Below are 22,642 nucleotides of genomic sequence, written 5' to 3'. Positions count from 1 at the left end.
AAATAAATTTATCTGAAGATACTTAGCATTGTACTTGGCTCTAGATCTTAAGTCTGTTTCCTCTACAAGAACTGACGCAGAGGTAGGAAATGAGTTCTTTGGGGATTAACTCCAGCCCTGGCTACTAATCACTGATGCTGTCCCTTTAGACTCTCAGAAATGATTCAAGGGCAGAATGGCTGGTGTTTTCCACTTGGAAAAACTGATTACAAACCAATGTGTAGAAAAGTTTGCCTGTGAATAATTAACATGTGCAGAGAACAAAGCTGCAAAAACCTGATTGGCTAGAATAGTCTAGCTAAGGCAGTGAAGTACTTTTGTTTTCTTCTTATTGTCGAAAATCTTTTAAAAATGTGTACTTACCTTCCCTGACACTTTTCCTCCCCACAGCCCTGCCACCGTGCAGCTAGATTAGGTTTCCCTGCTGTACTTTCCCCCAGCACCTTGTGCTTCCCTGGTAAAACACACATTGCCTGTATCACACCTGGACTCTAAGCTCCAATGGAATCAGGTATCTTGTCTGTCTTTAAAAAGTTGTCATTACATAACAAATGGTAAATGCCATATGTGCTCGTTGTTGATACTCACCACTGTATCCCAAACATCTTATTCATTTTATTTTTCATATGATATGCGATTTTTGAATTTATGCTTAAGAAATTCTTACCTGATTCATAAAGATACCCTATTTTTTTATTATTAACTTCATAATTTTACCTTTTATTTTGGGGTCTTTAATTCATCTTGAACCCACCTTTATAGATTTTAGTAGGAGTCTATTTTATTTTACAGGTGTGTCACTTTCCCAGGACCACCTACATAACAATCACACCATTTCCTGGGACTTATATCATACATAAGTCCCCAGTACATACGTGGGTCTGTTTCTGAGCTTGGTCTCTTTGTTCTTATGTCACAGCCACTGGTAGAGGATTATTTTCTGAATCTAAATATTATTTAATTTTAAAGTTTCATGATCACCGTTACCACTTATCTTTCTTAAGGACTTTTACATTATGTTGAACACTTTAACTACTAACCATTATGATTCTTGAAACATATATTTTGGAAATTCTTCATCAGTTTCTTTAAATATAATTGTATTAGAATTCTAAATCCATTTTTTTTTAAATATAATTGCTTCATAAGTCTCTTTTTTTCATTTTGTTAAAATGTTAAATTTTACTTTTTAGGAGAAATCTAGACCTCAATTAAATGAGTTTCAAGTTTGAGAGTATACTAAATAGTATTAAAAGTTTTAAATCATTCAGTAATTAAAGGCAGATAAGTTTGTTTTTTTTTAATCTGGATAAATAATAGGTTTCATTGTAGGAACAGATTACTTTGAGAAACTAGTCCACATATTTATAATAATCAAAGTTGATGTAGCTCTCATTATTTTTTAATGAATTAGTGTATGTTCTACTAGGATCATAAATGCATGGGTAAACCAAAATCAACTAAAATGTCTCAGAATGGTCATTTTGTTCATAGAATATCTTCCTTTTATGTAATTTCAAAAAGAAAAAACTGGAAAACAATCTGTTTTCTTGAGTTCTTTGTCTTTGAATACCTAGAAAATTTTGCTCAATCCAAACTGTAATTTTTAGAATATTATATGCACTCTAGGAGGAAATTAGGTAACCAAATGAAACTTAGCTTTAAACCTTTCACCTATGGAAAAATTTATTTCTTATAACTTATATTTTTTATTTAAGCAGTTAGATTCAAAACCTAGAAATTTGGAATAAAAAAATAGATTATGTATTTAATTTTAAGCTCCAAATACTAAGCCTGCGAGCAAATATTTGAACTACATTTCAGTTGCATAGCCTTTACCTTTGTCCCCCAGCTCTAGCTGAGGTGTTAATTGTAAAATGTAAAAAAGAGACAGGGAGAGTGAAGATAACAGCTGGGTGTGCTTGATCCTTAGTCCTGGAATAAAAGTCCGCGCTTTTTCAGATTGTTCCCTTGAAATAATGAGAGTGAGGTTTTATTATAGAATGTTTAAAAATTTAAAAATCTAGAAAGCAGTCATCTTCCTACCACAAGGGGGGTCTATGCCAGTTTATTTAAGATACTATTTTATTACTTAATATTCTTTCTGAGAGGAGGATGAGGCTATTATAAGAAAAATATGGTAAACTGAGTTGTACTTTGAAAATTAATCACTTTAGTAACTTATTGCCCCAGAATAAATGGCAGCATATTTAAAATATTATTGTTAATATTTCAGATGGCTTTATAAAATGTATTAAATAGCTAACTGATAAGAATAGCATTTCTTCTCTCATTCTTCCCCAAAGGCATTTTTAAAAATAGACTACATGTGATCAACAGTGAAATGATGTAATTAGGGCATGGCTATTTATGGTAATCATTCTTATGTTTTGGTATGGTGGAAGGTTAGAGAGATGTAGTTTTGTTATTATTTTGTCCTCTCTTTCCACCCCTTTTACTCTTCAACATCCATTCCTCCACTCCTTTAGTAAGAATGTACCCCTCAGCCATGAGCGTATAAATACATTTTTATATTTCATTTGTAGAATATCTAATGCAAAAATTATAAGGAAAACAATAATACTCTGATTAACAAACAGTTATATTCAGTAACAAGTAATATTGTTCTTAAGATTCATATCAGTATCACCTTTATATTTTAAAGTATGTTTCTTTAAGGATTTTATAAGTTTTATAAGTTTCCTTTTTCATTTATTCTATTAAGTGAATAAAGAGTATTTATAAAATAAATCGGGTAGAAGAATTTATGGAAAAGTAAATAAGGTGTCAGCAGGAAGATTTGCTGCCTTTATCCAGTTACTTATTCATCCAGCCATCCATAATATATTTATCAATCAATCATCTTCAGTATGTTGGGTACTGTGGCAAACAGTAAAAAGTTGAATATAAAAAACATAGGTCACTAACCTTATATTAGGTTTGTTTTCAAGGAATGAGGGTGGATCTGCCTGTTTACTAGAGATGCTCTCCATACCTGTGATAGGTTGAGAAATAGCCTCAGATGGGATCACAGTAGGCTGTTGGCTGTTGACAGGGTAACCTTGGTGGAGAAGCTTGAAGTGGCTACTTAGTGGATATTTTTCTAGGTGATGAGAACAAGTGTGGATTTGGGGCGGTGGATGATGGGCAATGGTACAGATATATACACAGGCTAAATGACCAAACATTGTTACACCAGAGAGCAAAGAACTGTCGATAAAATATACATTAATTTCATTTCCTTTATTATTGAGGTTGTGCAGCCTTTTATATATTTATGGTCATTCATTTTCCTTTTCTGTGAAATGCTTATTTATCTTTTGTACATTTTCTGATTAGGTGGTTTCCCTTTCTCTGACTTGTAACCATGCTTTACGTATTTTGCATCTAATGCTGTTTTGTTCATTGTTGGTGTTGCAGATATTTTGTTTCTGATTTATATTTTGTGTTTATCTTTATTCTGTTGATTTTTCATGTATAGAAGTTTTTAATTTTGATAAGATCAATGTTGTGTGTATGCGTGTGTAGTTTTTAAGACATTCTTGCTTACCCTGAGGTTATAAAAATATTTTCCAACATATTCTTCTAAATAGTTTAAAAGTCTTATTTTTCAAATGAATGTGCTAATTGCTTTGGTGGCAAGAACATGATGAATATAAGCTACTGAAAGCTAAGCTAGGTGGCTGGAACAGAGAGATTCAGGTGAGATGGGGAGGGTGGCTTAATAAATATTTCTTTGAATCAATGATCAAATTAGTATTGTGGAGATATGTTTAGATTATTTTAAGATTAAGTACGATCATGAGCTATCCATGATTGGTTGCCAGGCAGTAAAAAAAATCTGAGGAGGCCATTTTAGGCAGAGGAAAGACCATATGGGAGAAACATCAAGAGTTTGAAATTACATGGCGTGTTCAGGGAACAGCAGTTTGGATGACATGGTATAAGCATAGAATGAGGAGAGCAATAGTGCAGAAGACAGCTTCAAAATTAAATACACAACAGATTTTGAAGAGCCTTTTATGTCTTGAAAAGGATTCTGACTATGCCTTTACAGGCAGTCATATAACTTTTAAGGGAAGTTGTGTACTGATATGTTTGGAATTTTAGAAAAATGAATATAGCCATACCGTGGAGGGGGTAAAACTGGAGTTGGTTCTCCCACAGAGCCTTACGTATAGTAGACCTTAAATGAATTAAATTTCAACAATGCCAATGCACAGAATCTATTTAGAATTTTCCCCCATAATCAGCTGCAGAGTCTGCAATGCATTCTTATTAGTGGCGAATTTTCAGTCTTGTGAAAGGATTTGATATTTAGTAATAGGCAAAAGTCATTTGGAGGAAGTTTGAAAACTAAGACAAATGAGTAAGCAGTATAATTCCATTTTTGGTAAAACCTGATATATGATGACACTGATTTTTAGATGTAGCTTATAAAATGCACTGAAAGCAGTTTTTAAAGAGGAATTTTAAAATATTTTTTGAACCATGTCAGCATCATTATGTGTACATAGCTTCCAGGATAACTTATTGGTTTGAGAAAAATTAAATATTATATTTTGAGAAATATAAAATTTTATATTTTGAGAAAAAATAAAAGTTTGAGAATTCACAATTAAAACCTTCATTACTATGTGATCAGTCTGAAGAAACCAACATTTACTTTACCACTATTATTTTTTTACTAGTTTTATTTCTCTTGCTATCATTATTTTATTACTTTTCTTATTTGTGAGATTTTACTAATTTAATTCTGCACAATCATTTTCTTTTCATCACTTTTGGATCACAGCATATATTCCCGTTCATTCAGTAATGACTGGTTGTTGATACTGGGAAGCTGACTTCTTGGATGTTCTTGTCTATGTTGTTGATGCATCAGTTCCCTGTGAAGGATTTAGTGCCTTTCGTTTTGTGATCATCTGCTTACCAACCAGACTTAACTATTAAGTAGTAATTTTTTTTTTCCTGCCCGGCCTTCACATTTATTGTTCTTAATTTCTGAATTTATACCAATTTTTGTTGAATACTTTTGAACAATACACTGTGGGATACCCAACACTATCCAGCAAAAATGGTCATATGATAATAATGGTTGATTACTTTTTCAAATAAAAAAATTGAATTTAAACAAACCATAAAGAACAAGGTTCTCTTCCAAGCCTTCTTGTTTTAAAATAAACACATAAGGAATTTAGAGAAAATTCTTCTCTTTGGCCTATGGTAAAACACCTTAACTTATCTTTGGTTGAACTGTCTCTCATCTTCTAAACTTTTATCGATCACTTTTTACTCATTTATTAATCATTTATTGTCTGTTTCTTATTTGCCAGGTATTATACTGTATTAGGTATTGGGGGGAGGGGGATGGGGACAGTTGAATAGGACATGATCTTTGCCTTCCATAGTCTTATATTATTTGTTCAGTGTTGGAAAAAGATAAATAAAATAGCAATTACATAACAGTTTGAGAAATGCTATTACACTCACAGGATTGTATGGGAACAAAGAAGTGAACATCTCTATCAAACTGGGAGATCAGGAAATGCTTTCTAGAAGAAGGACAGTTGAGCTGAGATTTAAAGGATGATTAGTAGTGATCAGCTAAATGTAGAATTATGGGAGGGCCTCACAAGGCCTCACAAGAGAGAGTTCAGAGTATGTGAAAGAATGGAAATGTGAAGGCACAGCAGGGAGACCTGTAGGAGTGGAGTCATGGTATGAATAGAGTAAAGTGGAAAGGTAGGAGATGAATAGGGTTCGATGTAGTCATGGGCCAGGTCAAGAGCCTTGAAATTTGTACTTTCCCTTAAAGCTGTGGGAATCACTCCTACTTTGATTTATTTCTACTCTATACTTAATCCTCAGCTAGGTGTTAAGGATTTGGAGAGCACAGCCTGCTTTCAGGGAATTCATCGTTTAATGAGATGCTGATAATTAAGAAAGAAATGATCTTTATTTAAGCAAATTGGTAACTTTTCAATTTAGAATAAATGGTTGTGAATGTGATTTCTTTCAGGAGATGTTTAAGAACTTAGATATTTACAAACTATGAGGACTTTGTCTAAGATGAGAACTAGGATACATAAATTGTAAGGTTTTAGCGATTTTTATATGTAATATATCAATTTTTGTGAGGAATAGTAAAACTAGCACATCCACAATTCAGAATATCTGAACATAAGACCGATGCTGCCACATACTAGGTATATGGCTGTATGCAAGTCTTTTAACATTCATTCACCCATCACCTACGATGAACTAGGCATACACAGTTAAATAAGATGTGGTTCCCATCATTGAGGAAATTATAAGTTAAATGCGAGTAAATAACCACTTATTAATGTTAGACTAACAGTAATAATAGCTATCACTTACTGAGCACCTGGGCAGATATTACTCTTAAGTGCTTTCCATGTAGTAACTCATTTGGTGAGTTATACTACAACAACACTATGATGTAGGTTCTGGTGGTTACTGTCTTTTTACACTTAAGAGATCTGATGCATGAAGATGGTAACTGACTTAAGTTATACAGTTGGTAAGTGATGCAGCTAAAATTTGAACTCAAGCAATTAGTTGCAAAGGCCATGTAACCATTACATTAATTAATCTGTCTCTCCTGGTGATGAACATTATAGGACAGACTATAACTAAAGTACCATGGTGAGATAAAAGGTAGAACAACAAACTCCACCTGGAGGTTTGGGAAAGACTTCTCTGAGAAGGTGACCGTAGAGTTTAGCCACTAGGAAAGGCAGAGAAGGGGACATCCTTGGCAGAAACAACAACATACACAGAGAGCGAAAGAACCCAACAAATCTGGGAGATACTTTCAGTGTAGCAGAATTTAGTGAAACTGATGGCTTACTGAGAGAGGAGGCTGGAAATATGGATGGAAGCAGAGTGTCTAAGAACTTAGATATTAGAGTAAGCTGCTTCAATTTATTTTTAGGCAATAGGTTATCAACAGAGGTTTTAAATCAGAGAAGTGATATGTTGGCTGCTTTGTTTTCACAAGGAAACTAAGGAGCTCTAGGGAAGATACATTCAAGACAGGGACACCAGTAAGATTCTAGTAAGAACTGAGGCTGATGTTTTCAGTCATTTCAAAGAACCAGATTTTGGTTTTCTTGATTTCCTGTTTTCCTGTTTTTCAATTTTATTGATTTGTTGCTCTGATTTGTTATTTCTTTCCTCTGCTTCCTTTAAGCTTAAATTGCTCCTTTTTTTAGATCTTTTGTAATGTATGCATTTAGTGCTACAAATTTCCCTCTAAGAACAGCTTTCACTGCATTTTATACATTTTGATAAGTTGTATATTCATTAAGTTCAAAACTACATCTGTATTTTCCGTACAGTCGATCTATTATTATATGAGAGTTGTTGAAGTCTCCAGCCCTAATAGTGGATTTGTCTCTCCCTTCAATTCTGTAAGTTTTGCCTCACACTGGTTGATAATCTTGTTAGGCTTATACACATTAAGGATTATTATGTCTTCTTGGAGAATTGACTCTTTTGTCAGTAGGTAATACCCTTTTTTATCCCTGATATTCTTCCTTGTTTTAAAGACTGTGTATCTATAATTAATGTAGCTACCCAGCTTTCTTTTGATTGGAGTTACCATTCCATTTCTTTTACTTTCAGCCTATCTGATTACTTACATTTATTATTCATGTTTAAAGTCGCTTTCTTATAGCCATCATCTAGTTGGGATGTGTTTTTTAATCCACTCTGACAGTCTCTGTCTTTTAATTGGTTCACTTAGACCATTCACATTTAAAGTGATTGTTGATATAGTCATATTTGTAACTTTTCTGTTTTTACATTTCTTTGTTTACTCCCATCCCCTCTCTGTCTTCTCTGGTTTAACTGACCATCTTACATGATTTTTTGCCTATTTGTTGCCTGTCTTTTAACTTTGTGGTGCTTTTAGCTATAAATCTTTTTTTTTCCTTTTAAGAAGAATTTACCCCAAATTATAAATATTTCTTTTTATCGTTCCTTCTAATATTATATTGTTTGTTTACATTTAGCTCTTTAAAACCATTTGGAATTAACTTTTATTTATGGAAATAATAATTTTAGAAAATCATAAATTGATGTTGTAACCAGAATTGTAGAATTTTCTCCACAGTATCTAGCAACCCAAAATTAGAAATGGAGAAATTGTGTAGTTGGATTCATCCAAGCATGAATAATGGTTAGGACTGTTTATAGGCTAGGGGTGCAAGGGAGGTGAAGAAGGTACAGTTGAGAATATCATTGAAGATTAAACATGGTCTCACCTGTACAGAAAATAGGATAATTGAGAGAAGTCAAGAAGAATAAGTGATTCCAGTAAAGACCACAGATTTAGGGAGCAAGAAAGATGGATTGACTGAAAGTTATCTCAGAGTGAGATTTCAAAACTTGAAATTTCATAAAGCAATAGATATCCTAGTGGTGCTAGGTCTAGGATATGGTCCTGGAAGTTTTAGTCCTGCTAATATGCATCCTGAGGTCAGTCTCCCCTGCACTGTGCCATCCACTGAAGATACTGATAAGTGATCACAGAACTGAATGATTTGAATTAGAGGTGTGGAGATAGGTAAAATGCAGAATGCGTCAGTATTAGGCAGTCACAAATTAGGAGCATTGTGCTACTAAAATTTTTTTGCAGGTCTTTTATACGGAATTTTGAACACAATTTATATAAAGATATACTTTCAGAGAATGCCACATATCTCAGTTCAACTTACACAAGTTTATTTATTCCATAATATAATTTAATTAAACTATATCAATCATGTTGTATAACCTAAATGCCATTTAACTATTAGGGTAAATGTGCCTTTGGGGCTCCCAAAACAGCATTGGGGTCCCTAGGAGGAAGGGTTCAAGAAAGGCGTTGGGGAGATGTCAACAGTGCTGGCTCCTAATTGGCAATCATCTAAGTGAAGTGTTTTGAAATGAAAGTGCAATGCTTTTGGCTTTGGACTGTGCTTTAGTCTATGAAGAGAGAAAATTAAGCACACTGGAAAGATGCTTTGAGAAACTGTTCAGTTCAGTGTACGTAAAGGATGATGAGTTAACACATGGGATGGAAAGGCTGAGGGTATGTTGGGAATAGGTCTTAAGTAATTGTATTTTGCCATATAAATGAGTTGGCTGATCTAGTAATATCTCATAGATGAGGCTAAAATATAACTATCCTTGAAAGGCAAAAAACTTAATGCTTTAGCAGGTAGAAATTTTAAATTCTAATTCAGGATTATATCTATGGTACTCTTTCAATTTGTATGTTAGATTGCTGGGTTATATACCCAAGTTGGTTGGAAGTCTCTCAGAGTTTTACCTTTATTCCTCAAAAGTCTAAGGAGTTTTGCCTTTACTCTTCACATTATAAGAAAAAAATAAAATTTTCCCCCACAAAGTTAAGAAAAAATTAAAAACGAGCTATTACGTATAATTCTTTGATGAAAGTATAAGATTTCTCTTGGCTAAGTGAGCTATTTATTTTAAGGAATTAAGGAGTTACTTAGAAAAGCTATTTTAAGTTTTTAGCTGAGCTACTGAAAGGCAGCTAGTTACTTGACAAATATATTTCAAAAGGTTAGGCTATTTACTTGTTCTATATCTTTCTATAATTTAAATAATGGCAAACTGTTTAAAGGATTTGGGGCGGGTGTAGTTAAAGTATCTGGGATTTTCAAGCATTAACACGAGATTAGAATAAGAAATACTGTCTGGGCTCATTGCAGTAATTATCTCATTGCTATTTAAATAACCCCCTGTTGGCAGTACAAACACTTTTCTCTTGTGAAAATCGAGTTCTTATATACAATAATCTCTATAAATATTTTGAAAACCCCTAATAACATTACCCCAACAATAATCATTCTATTTGACTTCATTATTATTATATTTTGCATATCTCTTCTATATTCTTTCTAAACCTCTTATTGAACATCAACTAAGAAATAATTTTCCCTTAATTTTTATTCGTTTTGCAAGTCTCTAAAACATAGTACTATAAGGGATGTTATGCTGTTTCCTTTCCCTTACTTGCGTAAATACTAACTAAAAAAGTAGATGAAAAGGAATTAAATGTTTCGTGATCAAGCTGAAGAAAGAAAAGAATTATTGAATGTAGCTATTGTGCTTGGCACTTTATAGAAAATATGTTATTTTATGTATGCAATACACAAAGGCTGTAAGGAAAGATTTTACAGGTGAGAGAAACTTGTATTTCAAAGGAGTTAAGAGCCTCTCACCTGAAGTTACCTGTCATATATGGACATATTTGTACAGCTTTGACTGAAAAGTACCTATTTTTTTTTTCTTTCATACCTGAAGAGTATTTTAAACATGGTAGTTCTTGGTCTGAATTTTACTTTAAATATAAACATTGAAGTGCAGACAAAGCAATGATTCAGTAGTCTGGTATGCTTAAGTGTTTCTTGGTAATTTAGGAGAAAAGGAGAAATCGGAATTATTTCTATCACTGAGATTATCTCGGTAATTGAGAAATAACCAGTAAACCCATTTAGCTGATTGATATCCTTTTGTTTCTAGTAAATATTAAATAATGATGGCATGATAGCTTGATTACATCTAGTTGATGTTTGTCAATATATGATCATGTGTGTGTTTTACTGGGATGAAAGTTGATTAGTGTATCATCAGAAAAATCAAAAAGATTTTTTTTCACATTCTAATTGCTACTTGATGCTAAATAATATGCTAAATAATCATAGTTTCCAAGAATTCTGTAAAATAAGCACATAGATATGAGTAAACCAGGAAGAACACTTAACCCAGGATATGAAGATCTGGATTTTTATGCAGCTCCATTCTACTGTGCAATTTTGAGCAAGTTGTTCTCGCCTTGGGACCTCACCTAAAGGCGGAATTAATCCTGTCTTCAGCTCACTTGCTTAAGTTGGAATGGGGAGCAAAGGAGATGGTCTGAAAGTGTTTTAAAATTCTACAGATGTAGAGTGATGCTTGATCTTTTTTTTTTTTTTAAATGACATAGACCCCTCTGAAAGCTGGGTATCTCTTAGAAAAACATTTTGAAGTATTGAAGGGTCATGAATCCCATAAATCCTACCCACAGACTGTAGATTATGAACTCTGGCTATAGGCTACAGAAAAAGAGCAGAACTATGCGGAATCTAAAATGTTAGCTAATTTACAGACATTTTATTATTCACTTCAAATTTGAATTTTGTTCTAGAGATTTCTAGGACTATACGTATCAGCACATAGTAGGTTATTTGAATATATTTGTTGAAATCTTTATATTTGGAGACTTATTTTCTAAGAAAAACTTTAAACTGGATTAACTTTTGTTTGTCATTTGTAGTTTAGAGGTTCCGCTTTGCTCTTTGCTTGTATCTAAGCACTCTTCCCTGCGATTGGACCCCTTAGGGTATAGTAAGTGCTTTTTGCACAGCAGTCATTCAGCACAGACAGGCTTTTGGCAGAGCTGTAAGCAGAGTCTGTCTTTCTGCTCCTCACCTGTAATGAGTCACATCATGGCCTCCTGCACATCGTGGCCCTTATGTTTTAGTCGTGCTAGAGTGCTTAAGCATATGCCTGTAGCCAAATATGAAATTCGCTTAAATTCTCAAGAATAGGCATGTTTAAGATGGTAGTTCTTTTTATAGCTTTAAAAAATCAATAAACAGATGTTTAGTAAATAAAACTGTAGCCTTGCAGTAGTCTTCATTTCTTAAGTGGTATACTGCTTACGTGGTTATGTAGCCAAATTAAAAATTAATGTTCATATTGTTCCTGCATATCTACGAATTAAAAAAGAAATTGCTTTTCATCCAGATTTTATATATCCATAATGTCCTCCCAGGCTTCCTGATTTCTTTTGTAAGATATCCTGTTTTTGTGTGTGAAACTAGCTAATTGCTGGCAGTCAGTGGTGGTTGAAGAGGCTGATGTTGCGTTCTGAAAGCTTAGTGTTATTGGTTCTGGTATAGTGGTTGGTTTATTCTAAACCAGTGGTTGATTGGTTTATTTATTTCTTAACTGCAGCTCTAGCCAGGAATACATTTTACATTATGATGTAAATACCCTCTTACCTAAAATAAATTTCATGAAATAATAATTACTCTCACTGTATGTATCCAGTATCTTCTATTTCATTTTTTAAATGCTCATCATGATCTGCTAAATGAATTAACATGATCTACCAAAAAGGATTTCAAACTACAGTTTGAAAAAGTGGTCTTCAGTTATATAATTTTTACTGTTGTCTTATGATTTGTAAATTATATTGGGATATCATTTTATTTAAGTTTATTTATGTTTTCAAACTATAACAAACTCTTTAGTAGGTACCAGAGTGCAATCCTTTATCTAAGAAAAAAATATACATAGAAAACTTTGTGGGTTTTTGGTTGGATATTCTGATGTTGAATGTAAGGGTGAACTTTCTGTTCTTTCATTCTTTTTAATATATGCTCAGCTATTAAGCAATATTTTAATAGTAAGATTTACGATCTCTTTATTTGTTGAACTTGATATGATGAACTTAACTGTAAATATTTGTTGCTTGTCCAGTGAATGTTTTACATTTTATACAAATTGTGTCAAAGCTAGTAGGATAATCTAGTACCATGATTATAATTTGTCATATAGAGAAATGTATCAAAATTAGCTTTGCCGTTCTACCTTTTCTTTTTAAAGAAGTAAAATATATATATATATTTTTTAGTCAGAATTTTCTATTTTTCAGTCTTTTATAAGTTCTTCATGCATGCTTGACCTGGCTAAGATGATATTTTGACCTTTTGTTTATTAATATTTTCCTTAAGAACTAGAAGTGTTTATCACCAACCCGCCAAGATGAACATGGTGAAGAGGATCATGGGGCGGCCGAGGCAGGAGGAGTGCAGCCCGCAAGACAACGCCTTGGGCCTGATGCACCTCCGCCGTCTCTTCACCGAACTGTGCCATCCTCCTCGGCACATGACTCAGAAGGAGCAAGAAGAGAAGCTGTATATGATGCTGCCAGTGTTTAACAGGGTAAGTCCAGGATGCCAGGTGCTTGCCTTTTCGGACTGGGTGGCACTGCAGGAATCTTAAGGTTATAATGTGTCACAAGTAGGAAAAAATGATAGAATGAGATAGTTTTTAAGAAGCTTGATGTGTTCATTCCTTTCTTTCAATTTGCTATAAATAATGTGACTTGTGAGACCTGGTCAGAATGAACTCCACTTAGTTCTAACAGGTAAAAGGAAAATTGTGAGCATTTTATAAAATGTTCCTCTAATGGTTGAGTTTTGGGGGAGAGATAGCTTGTAAATTTTGTTATTTTCATTATTTTTTGTTATTTTGTTATGTAAACTTTGTTATTTTCATTATTTTTTGAGGTTTACCGCACCAAATGGTGCAATTGCCCAATTGCTTTGTACACTTTAAAGATCATCTGTTTGCCTTGCTGTTCGGCAGGTTTTCGAACAGAGCTTTTGAAAGAGGATAGTTATAGGCACCAGAGAGTCTAAATAGAGTTAATGTTTTCATGTATTTTATCAAGTTGATTACATGTAGCAATCTTGGTGGGGATCTTTAAAATAATTTTTAAGTTATCAAAGGTGTACAAATTCATAGTTTAAAAAGTCAAGTAGTTCCATAGGCCAGTAGGTGTCCTACTGCAGTCCACGCTAATTGCTGCTGCCACTTTTGGCTCTTTCAGCTTTTAAATAACATAATTTTACTGCTCGTTTCTTGATTATTCAGTTTTAATTGACTGCCTACTGAGATATGTGAGAATTAACCTTTTTAATTCCGCATCCCTCTAAGCCATAATATACATATACACTAGTACGTGCTACCCTCTTTCTTATCCTTTCCATGTAGCTATACCATTTGTTTAAACAATATTCAGTGTTTAGACTTTGCTGAACATGGTGTAAATATTATTCACAGGTAGACCACCATTATTTTTCTACTCTTGTAGAACTTTTTTTTTCCAGACTTTATAACTGTCTCGATTTCTGTCTTTTTCTGCATGTTTGTTTCCCTTTCTCCCCATCTCTCTCTCTTTCCCACCCATCTCATTCTCTTCTTCCTGTTTCTCCCTTCCGCTCTTGCTCTATTTTCCTTTTCTTGCCCTATCTCTGTTTATTTCTGTTTCTCCTTCTCTTCCTGGTCCCCTCTCTTTATCTCCATCTTTGTCTCTTTTTCCATATCTGTCTCTCTGTGCTTTCCATCTCTCTATCGCACCGCTATCTTTCGCTCTCTCCCCACCATCTGTCTCGCCCTCTCCCTCTGCCCTCCAACTCTCTCCTTGTGTCTCATTGTTCCCCTCTCCTGTCTTTGTCTCTCTCTACCTTTTCTCCTCCCTTGTCTCTCCCTCTCCTTCGAATCTGTCTTTCTCTCCCTATGTCTGTCTCTTTACCCCTATCTCTGACTCACTGTCTCTCTTCTAGTCTCAGTTGGTCTCTATATTTTTCTGTGCCTATTAGTTTTTAAGCCTCAATTTTTCTAGGCTCTTTTTCCTTCTCATTATTTTGAAATTTTACTAAGGCTTCATGATGAACTATCTTAATCTGAAAACTTGTACCGTTCGGTCCTAGGGAAATATTTTTGAAATAGTTCTTTTTTATATGTTCCTTTTTTTTAAAAGAACTCAATCATATATTAACTATTCTATATATTTTTTTGGTGTCAAATATATAAACATTGTACTATAACTGTACTATGTATTAGAGTTTCTGAGATAAAATACAGTCATCGGGGAAGAGATAAGCTCATATACAGATAATACAATAACAAAGAAATGTATTAGAGACACCGGAGGGTATTATGGCACTCTTGGAAAGAGAGTTGTCTAAAAGTATGTTGGGATCAGGGAAGGGAATTCTCTCTCCCTCAAGAATACGATGTGATTCTTGAGCCCCTAAAAGGTAAACATTAGCCAGATTGTAATTAACTAGACTAAATTAACCAAGAAGATAATTATAGTAAGAAGTTAAAGCATGAGTAAAGGTAAAAGACAACAAACATTTTAATATGTGCCAACATCTATAAGCAGTCCAAGATGTTGATTTTATGTCAAGGAAGGGCAAAAATTAAGACTGTTGAGATTGATAAGAAGCTCATTATAGGTTTCTATGTCATATTAAGAGCTTATACTTTTGCTGGGAGGCATGCGGAACCAATGAAAGTATTGTAAGCAATAGAGGGAGAGAGTAGAAGGGTCCAAGACAAGGCTGTTTCCTAGGTTTCTTATTTGAGAAACTGGGTAGATATTTTCCCAGTAGCCAAGAAAAGCTTAGGGGACAGATTCAGTTTGGGGCATTGAATCTAACAGTTGGAAGCTCAGGTGAGGGGATTTGGCAGGACACATTTTTAGGACTCATTGGCAAAGTGTGGTCATTGAAACTGTGGAATGGGACAGGATTACTCAGGCCCATACTGCCAAGTGAGAAGAGCAGTAGGATAAGGATGAACCATGGAGCATATGGATGTTTAATGATGGAGGGGGAGCCCATAACAGATATAGAACAGGAGTCAATCAGTGGCAGTACAAAACTAATCAAGAGAGGGTGGTTATTGACTCCAATTTGCAAGAAGGAGGAGAGCAGTCAATACTGTCATGGACAATAGAGAAACAGTAATATGGGGACTGAAAAATATCCACAAGGTTTATCAGGTTGGAAGTTACTAGAATTGCGGAGCCAGAAAGCAGTGAGTTGAGTGAGCAGGAGATGAGAAGAGACAGTAAGTGTATACTTGACTTATAGAAATCTGAAAGAAAAGAGAACAAAGGATATTGGTAGAGGTGAATTTTGCAATAAAAGGGTTTTTACTTGCATGTTTCTAGTGTTTTGCTTTGTTTTGAAGGGTGGGAGAGATGTGGGCATGCTCATAAAGGGAAGGAAGGAAACCAGTAGAGAGGGAAATTTGGAAATTTTCAAGATGGAGAGAAATTGATTGGGGGAGGAGAGCGTGGAATGAAATTATAGATGGGTGGTTGAGCCTCAAGCGGGAGAAGGTGACCTCATCCTGTAGGAAAGCAAATTTTGTTGGATGTGAATAGGGATTTGTAGTTAAGGCGGCGGGAAGTTGAATAAGATCTTGCTTAATGACCTCGGTTTCCTGTAGTTGTCCACAGAAGTTATGGTCTGTTAAGAGTCTAGAGGAAGTAGGTTAAGAGATTTAAGGGAATTGTGATGGTTTGGAATATTAATGAAAGGGAATAAGAGAGATGAAAAGGAACAATAAAAAGGTATTGAGGGCCCAGTGAAGGTTGGAAATAATAATTTGTACTGGATCTTGTCCATGCAGGTATATGATTTTTCTCTTGCCAGGTACTCAGCAACATGTGTGTAGAAGTAGAGAAGATGGATAGATACATTATTTATTAGGATTGAGGTTTGGCAAGGCTGGTAAGGCAGAAGGGTAGGAGAAGGAAGGAGCATAGTAAGAGAGAGGCTAGTTCACATATTACCCCAGTTGGGTAGGGTAGAATAGGAATAGAAGATGGAACTATTAATGCATTTAGAGGGTGTTCATTTTTAATCTTTGAAATAAGATGCTGAGAATGGTATAGGGAGGAGATGGAAGCAGGAACATGAGGAGAGGTAGGGAAAGATTTAAAATAGCTGTTTTGAAAATGAGAGAGAACTGATCGTGTCCAAGCCCTGCTGACGTAACAGTCATTAATTTTTATTGGAACCAGTTCTGGGAAGTTGTTTCTTTGTTTTGCTTTGTTTACGTCCTATTGGCTATTAAATAGTTTGAAGTAATTTCCTTCTCTTAGACTGTAAACATTTTTTAAAGGTGATGATAATGTTTAGAATGGTTAGGGCAATTATTCTCAGCTATTAACATAAATTAATAAGTAATATCCTACATATGTATTTCATCAGTTAGGCTTCTGCAGTCAATTCAAGTGAGTCTTAGACTAGAAGAATCATAAAAATATTTGTCTTTTTTAAAGAAAGTAGATTTGAGACACTTTAGTGATTATTCTCTATTGCTTAGACTGACCTAGTTCTCTTGAATTTAAGTTGTCATAAGTCTTATTAACCATTACATTCTTTCAAGTCAAAATTTTTTTAATTGACTGATTAAAAGCACATATATATGCATTGCCTTACATCTCTAATATAATGAATGATTTAAACACCATAAAGGTTGAGTGAGCTCTTAACTAAAAAAGCAATAGGAAGTTATTTTTATACCATTGTGACCAGTTAAATATATATAAAATATTCACTGGATTATCATTAACAAACCAAAAGTGTCCTTAAATAAGCCATCACAGATGTTAAATTATGAAACATACAGCCATATTTATTTAGCGTTTGTCCATTTATACATGAACATTCTCCACTAGTAAGAAATAACCGATAAATGAATGATAGCTCAGTATGGTCTATAGTTTTTACCATGATTGCTAAAAATGAGTTGTACTGTTGGTTTTTGAGCTTTTGCTTGATTCATGCTAAAAGGCAAATAAACCATATTACTGTTAGACATGGACGTCTATCTCCAGAATTACTTTAAAAGTGTGCTCAGTAGAGTTATTTCAATGTGTGAGTTTTGCATTTAAGAGACACAGGTTGAGATATGACATGTGTTGAGCCCTTCTTCTGGGCCAGGTCTCATGCTGGGTTCTTCAACTGCCTCCTGTGGTCTTCATCACAGTCCTGCAAGGAGACTGCTGCTGTCCTTCCTCTCACAGATTCTCTCACTGAAAGATTATGGTGGAGTCTGAGAATAGCCGAATAATATTTGTCCAGCATTCTTAAAAATAGTTAACCTTTAGTCCCAAGAACAAAAGCTTACAGAGAAAATACTTGGTTTAAACTTAAAAAATGAATAGCATTTTAGTCATCTAAAAATAAACTGTCCTTGTTAATTACCTTGGTATGTAATCTTTGCTAACTAGATCTTCTTTTAGAAACTCCCCTACTATTTGAATTTACTTCCGATTTATATTTGAGAAGTATCTAAGTTGAAAACAGTCTTTTTTTATCCCTCACAAGTGACCTTTACTTTTTAAATGGTTGACTTTAGAAAGATACCAAAGTTTAGAACCAAATGAGAGAGAGATCAGTAGTCAGTCAGATGAACTATTTGCATATTTGCACCTTTATTACTTACTATGTAATACCAGTACAGTCGATGTTAGAAAATGTAGCTTAGATCTGTGCAACAAAGGTCTTAACTAAATTCACCCCTAAAAAAGTTATATTTACCTACCCAGTCGTTGGCAGAACTGGACAGTTGCAGGCCACACCCAGAGCAGATCAGAGTTCATGTTCTCATGAAGCAGGCATGTGCCAAAAGGAGAGAAAGGGACTAAATTAGGAATTCTCAGTTTCTTTCCTCCTAAGTTGGTGGTCCTTCTTAGAAACAAGAAGAGCATAGATAAGCGTTTCTCTAATTATTTGTATTGATAGGAAATCTTAACTCATTTACAATATGAGATAACAATTACATATACATTGTTAATTTTAAAATGTTTATATAGCAAATTATTCAAGGACTGATGATGGTGAGTACTATATAACCTAATTTTAGATATTAAACATATTTAGGAAACAAGACCCCATTTTAGAAAACTGTAAAAATTCCAAACTCTCTGTTATTAGTCATATTTAATATTTTTTTCTATTGAATAGCTTCATTCAGCAACAAATATATATTGAGCCCTACTTTATGTATGCCATTAGATAACACCATTAATTTGTTCTCCCTAAGTATGCCAAAAATATTTAGTTGAGGACATACCAGGACATTTTCTGATATTTATTTAGATGCACATTAAAAATGACCCTTCTAAAAACAAACTGTGCTATTCTCCTCTTCAGGTGAACACTGCGAAGTTACAGTGATACATACAGTTCATGTGAAGTTTAATTGAAACTATATAGTTTTGAATGATTAAGAGCACATCTCAGAATCAGACAGACCTCGTTTTAAATTGTCTGCACCTCCTGGCTTAAGTTGTTCAACTTCTCTAACTCTTAACTTTTTAATCTGTAAAATGGGGATACTGTATAGGATTTTCTGAGCTTTAAATAATATTACATGTCAAGTATTTGAATAGAACTAGGTGTATTGTAAATGATCGTTATTTGGTAGTTATTTTTATTGAATTTGATAGAAGAAACGTTTATTCCTCAGTCATGTTTTTGTTTTCATCTGAGTTATGAATGTCGCATATCTAATACAGAATCATCCTTTCCGAGTTGATATTACCTACCAGTCTCTTGCTCAGCCCTCTCCCTTGACAGATGAAGAAACTAAGAACCAAAAACAACTTGACCACCAGTCCCTGAGGATGAGGAGCATCTAAGCCTCCCGACTTCCAGCTCCACGCTCCATTTTCTGGGGCACACATTTGAGTAAACGACTGAAGCATTGCATATGTTTAGGAAATACCATTGTTTGTCGAAGATGGTGAATACATACCTAATAATTTTTAGATTTAACTATTGAAGTCCATCACAAAAAAAAAAACTCTTTCCTTTGATGCCTTACATGTTTAGTATTATCTAAAATGTCAGATTTGTGTTTTAATCCCTATACCTCTCAAACTTTATCTTGTACCATTTCCCCTCATTCAAAGCATTCCAGCTTCACTAGCCTTTTGATTCTTCAACTATCCTAATTTTATGTCCACTTTGAGGTCTTAACAGCTCTTTTCACTGCTTGGGACTCTCTTAGCTCTTTGAATTATGACTTCTTGTCATCATTCAGTATCATCTTTCGCATCAGTGTCATCTGAGAGAGACTTTTTCTGATAACCTTCTCCCCACTCCAGGAATCCCCTTTCAGTTACGCTGTTTAGTTCCTTTAGAACCATCACTATCTAACAAAATTTTCATTTTTAAATTAATTTGTTTAATGTTTGTTTCCTGTACTAAAATGTGAACTCCATGAGCACAGGAATCATTTAGTTTTATTTACTTTTGTATTTGCAAGTCTTATTTACCTTTGTATTCATGACTCCAAATATTGCCTGACATGTGTAAGAGATCAATAAATATTTATGAGTGAATGAATCAATCAGTAATGTTGGATCATTAGACTGAAAATTGTTTATGTCATTTCAGATTAGCAAATAGGACACAGGTCTTTTTCCCTAATATTGATTTGGGGTTGGTCAATTCAAACAAGACTTATCTTTTGAAAAAATTTCCTTTTGGAAATAAAGTAGTAAATGTCAGGATCTGTGTGAAAAGTTAGTTGCATTTTTAACTGTATTATTCACCCAGCATGAAGACCGCTTGAATAACCATATCTTTATACCTTCTAAGAAATGATCTATTTGTATTATGAAGCTGTCTTGATAACTCTAAGGAATAAAATAGCTCTTAATAATTTTTAGGAGCAAAATATACGTCAATATATTCTGAGTAATAGGACTGTTAACTTACTTTAAATCTATATTAGTTTAACAAAAGGCCTAATAATTTCCTGAGCAAAGTATACAATTATTTTATACACACCTTGATTAAACAGTGACTTATCTCTGAGTGGAGGTAGAATGGCTAGTCAAGCATGTGTCATTGTTAAGCTTCTCAGTTTCTAATCTAACTGATTTGGTAAAGAATGTGGGTCTATTCAACAGGCAACAGGTTAATTGTAAGCATACAACATTCATCAAAATCTTAGCAGAAAAACGATTTATTGGGGAGTTCTTAAAAAGTACAGTTTATTTGTTCTTTGAAATCATTTAAAATTACTCCAGTTAGTGAACAAACTTAGATACCTGGACAGAAGTATTCCCCGTAGAATTGATTTATTGTTCTTTTGGTACTTTCAGCTCAATTTGAGGGAGGTTATAAGAAACAAAGTCTCTATTTTAAGAATGTAAGAAACATTTCTATTACAAGGATTTACATTATAGGTTGTTATATCTTTTTTATTAGGATCCTTGGAAGAAAACTTTTATAGTGTAAAGAATACAGCTACTTTCTTAAATATATAGTGTTCTTAGCTAAGGGCGTTGTGAACCATATAATTGACTAGGTTTTTGCTTTTGTATATTTAAGCCAAAATTCATGACCAAAACATGGCAAAGATAGAGGTCTTTTGGTCTGAGATTTTTATTTATTTTTTTCCCTAGTCTTAGTGTTTTGTTTGCTTGTTCTTATTTTTGTTTTGTTTTCTTTTCTTTCTTTTAGTTTATATTCTCATGATACAGTTTATGGGTCCTTCAGTGCTACCTAAATGTTCTCTAGAATTTGGTTGTGGGAGCAGGCAGCATGTAAATGAACAACCATATTTAGGGAACATCCCTATAAAATGCAGGTAGGGAATACAAAGATGAGTAAGATATGTTTTCTCCCTTTGTAATGGCTTATGTAATAATACAAAACACTGCAATTAGTATTACATTAGAAAGCTATCATAATACTTTTAGAAGACACAGAATTTTCTTTTAGCTATAAAGAACACTTTTTAAAACAGTATTTCAGTATACATCCAGTTATTATACAGTAATTATAATACCATTTCTTTTCCTATGACGGCCCATTCAAGTTTCATTTTCCTTTTCTCTTTGCTGTACTCATACTGGTTTATCTTTAAGAATTATTTATTCTAAAGCTCATTTGTCTTAGATTTTTGTAAAAAACAAATGTATTTTATGACCCAAATATCACTTATGGAGTTGAGAAACAAAAAGTAGTTCAGAAGAAAATTTTTTTCTTTGCATAAGGAAACAAGAAACATTCCATTGAAAAGGTGGACATAATCCAAGCTGGGAAAATTTAGACATATTGAGATGGGGGCAGATTCATGACCCGCTCACACATTTTTTTTATTCTAGTCTTATTCCTAACAATCCTGTTCTGGGAATTATCGCTGTTAGAATTTAGAAACTCTGAGACGTAGGACGAGGTTAGTGAAGTCTATATGCAGCCTGGGAATTAGCAATTGTAGATAAGTCCCTGCTTTTCACCATCTGATGTTATCTGTGTACCATCAAAGAACCTTACCACATTTCTGTACATCCTTAATTTAGATTTCTTCAGAGAAACATAATATTTTCTGAAGTTTCTAAAGTAGATTGCCTCATTCTATAGCTTTTAGATTTCATTTATTTAATCATTAAACAAATTAATAAGTATAAGGAAATGTGGCTAGATGTGATTTATGAAAGAGTTGTATTTTAAACATATTATTCAGATCCAAAGTAACTGTGGAAGCATACTTTTTTAACTTGATTTTCAAGTCATGCCACACATTGAAATGCACAGAATAAAAGAAAAAATTTGAAAGTGCTTCATTAAAATTGTTTTTTCTCATCCACAGGTTTTTGGAAATGCTCCGCCAAATACAATGACAGAAAAATTTTCTGATCTTCTGCAGTTCACAACACAAGTCTCACGACTAATGGTGACAGAAATTAGAAGGAGAGCATCAAACAAATCCACAGGTATTTTTACAGAGACCATTGGAAACTGATTTATATGAATCGATAGTTTGGTAACAGTGCTATTAAAATTGAATAGAAAATTGACCTGATTCTAGGCACATGGATTTCAATTATCAGTCCCATTCTCATTCTTACAGCAGGCACATTCTTCTCTTGATTTCAACATCTTCTGTTCTCAAATAGAGTGGTTCTATCAAGGCTACTTTCTTTTCCTCAGTGCTTTTAACAACACTC

At 33.8% G+C, this 22,642-nt stretch overlaps 1 protein-coding gene across 11 annotated transcripts in view; it reads left to right on the top strand.

The window, feature by feature from the left end:
• WDFY3 (WD repeat and FYVE domain containing 3) overlaps positions 1-22,642 on the top strand; it is a 226,914-nt gene that overhangs the window by 62,041 nt on the left and 142,231 nt on the right. For all 11 annotated transcript variants that reach the window (XM_039845642.1, XM_039845638.1, XM_039845639.1 and 8 more), the window contains 2 exons: positions 12,819-13,029; positions 22,285-22,408. In XM_039845642.1, coding sequence (XP_039701576.1) covers positions 12,850-13,029; positions 22,285-22,408 — 304 coding nt within the window. In that variant the 5' untranslated portion in view covers positions 12,819-12,849. The remainder of the gene's footprint in view (positions 1-12,818; positions 13,030-22,284; positions 22,409-22,642) is intronic.

The sequence above is a fragment of the Pteropus medius genome, unplaced genomic scaffold, assembly GCF_902729225.1.
Source record: "Pteropus medius unplaced genomic scaffold, Ma_sr-lr_union100, whole genome shotgun sequence".
NCBI lineage: Eukaryota > Metazoa > Chordata > Mammalia > Chiroptera > Pteropodidae > Pteropus > Pteropus medius.
The sequence above is the reverse complement of the archived record's forward strand: the minus strand, read 5'-3'. Positions and strand labels throughout refer to the sequence as shown.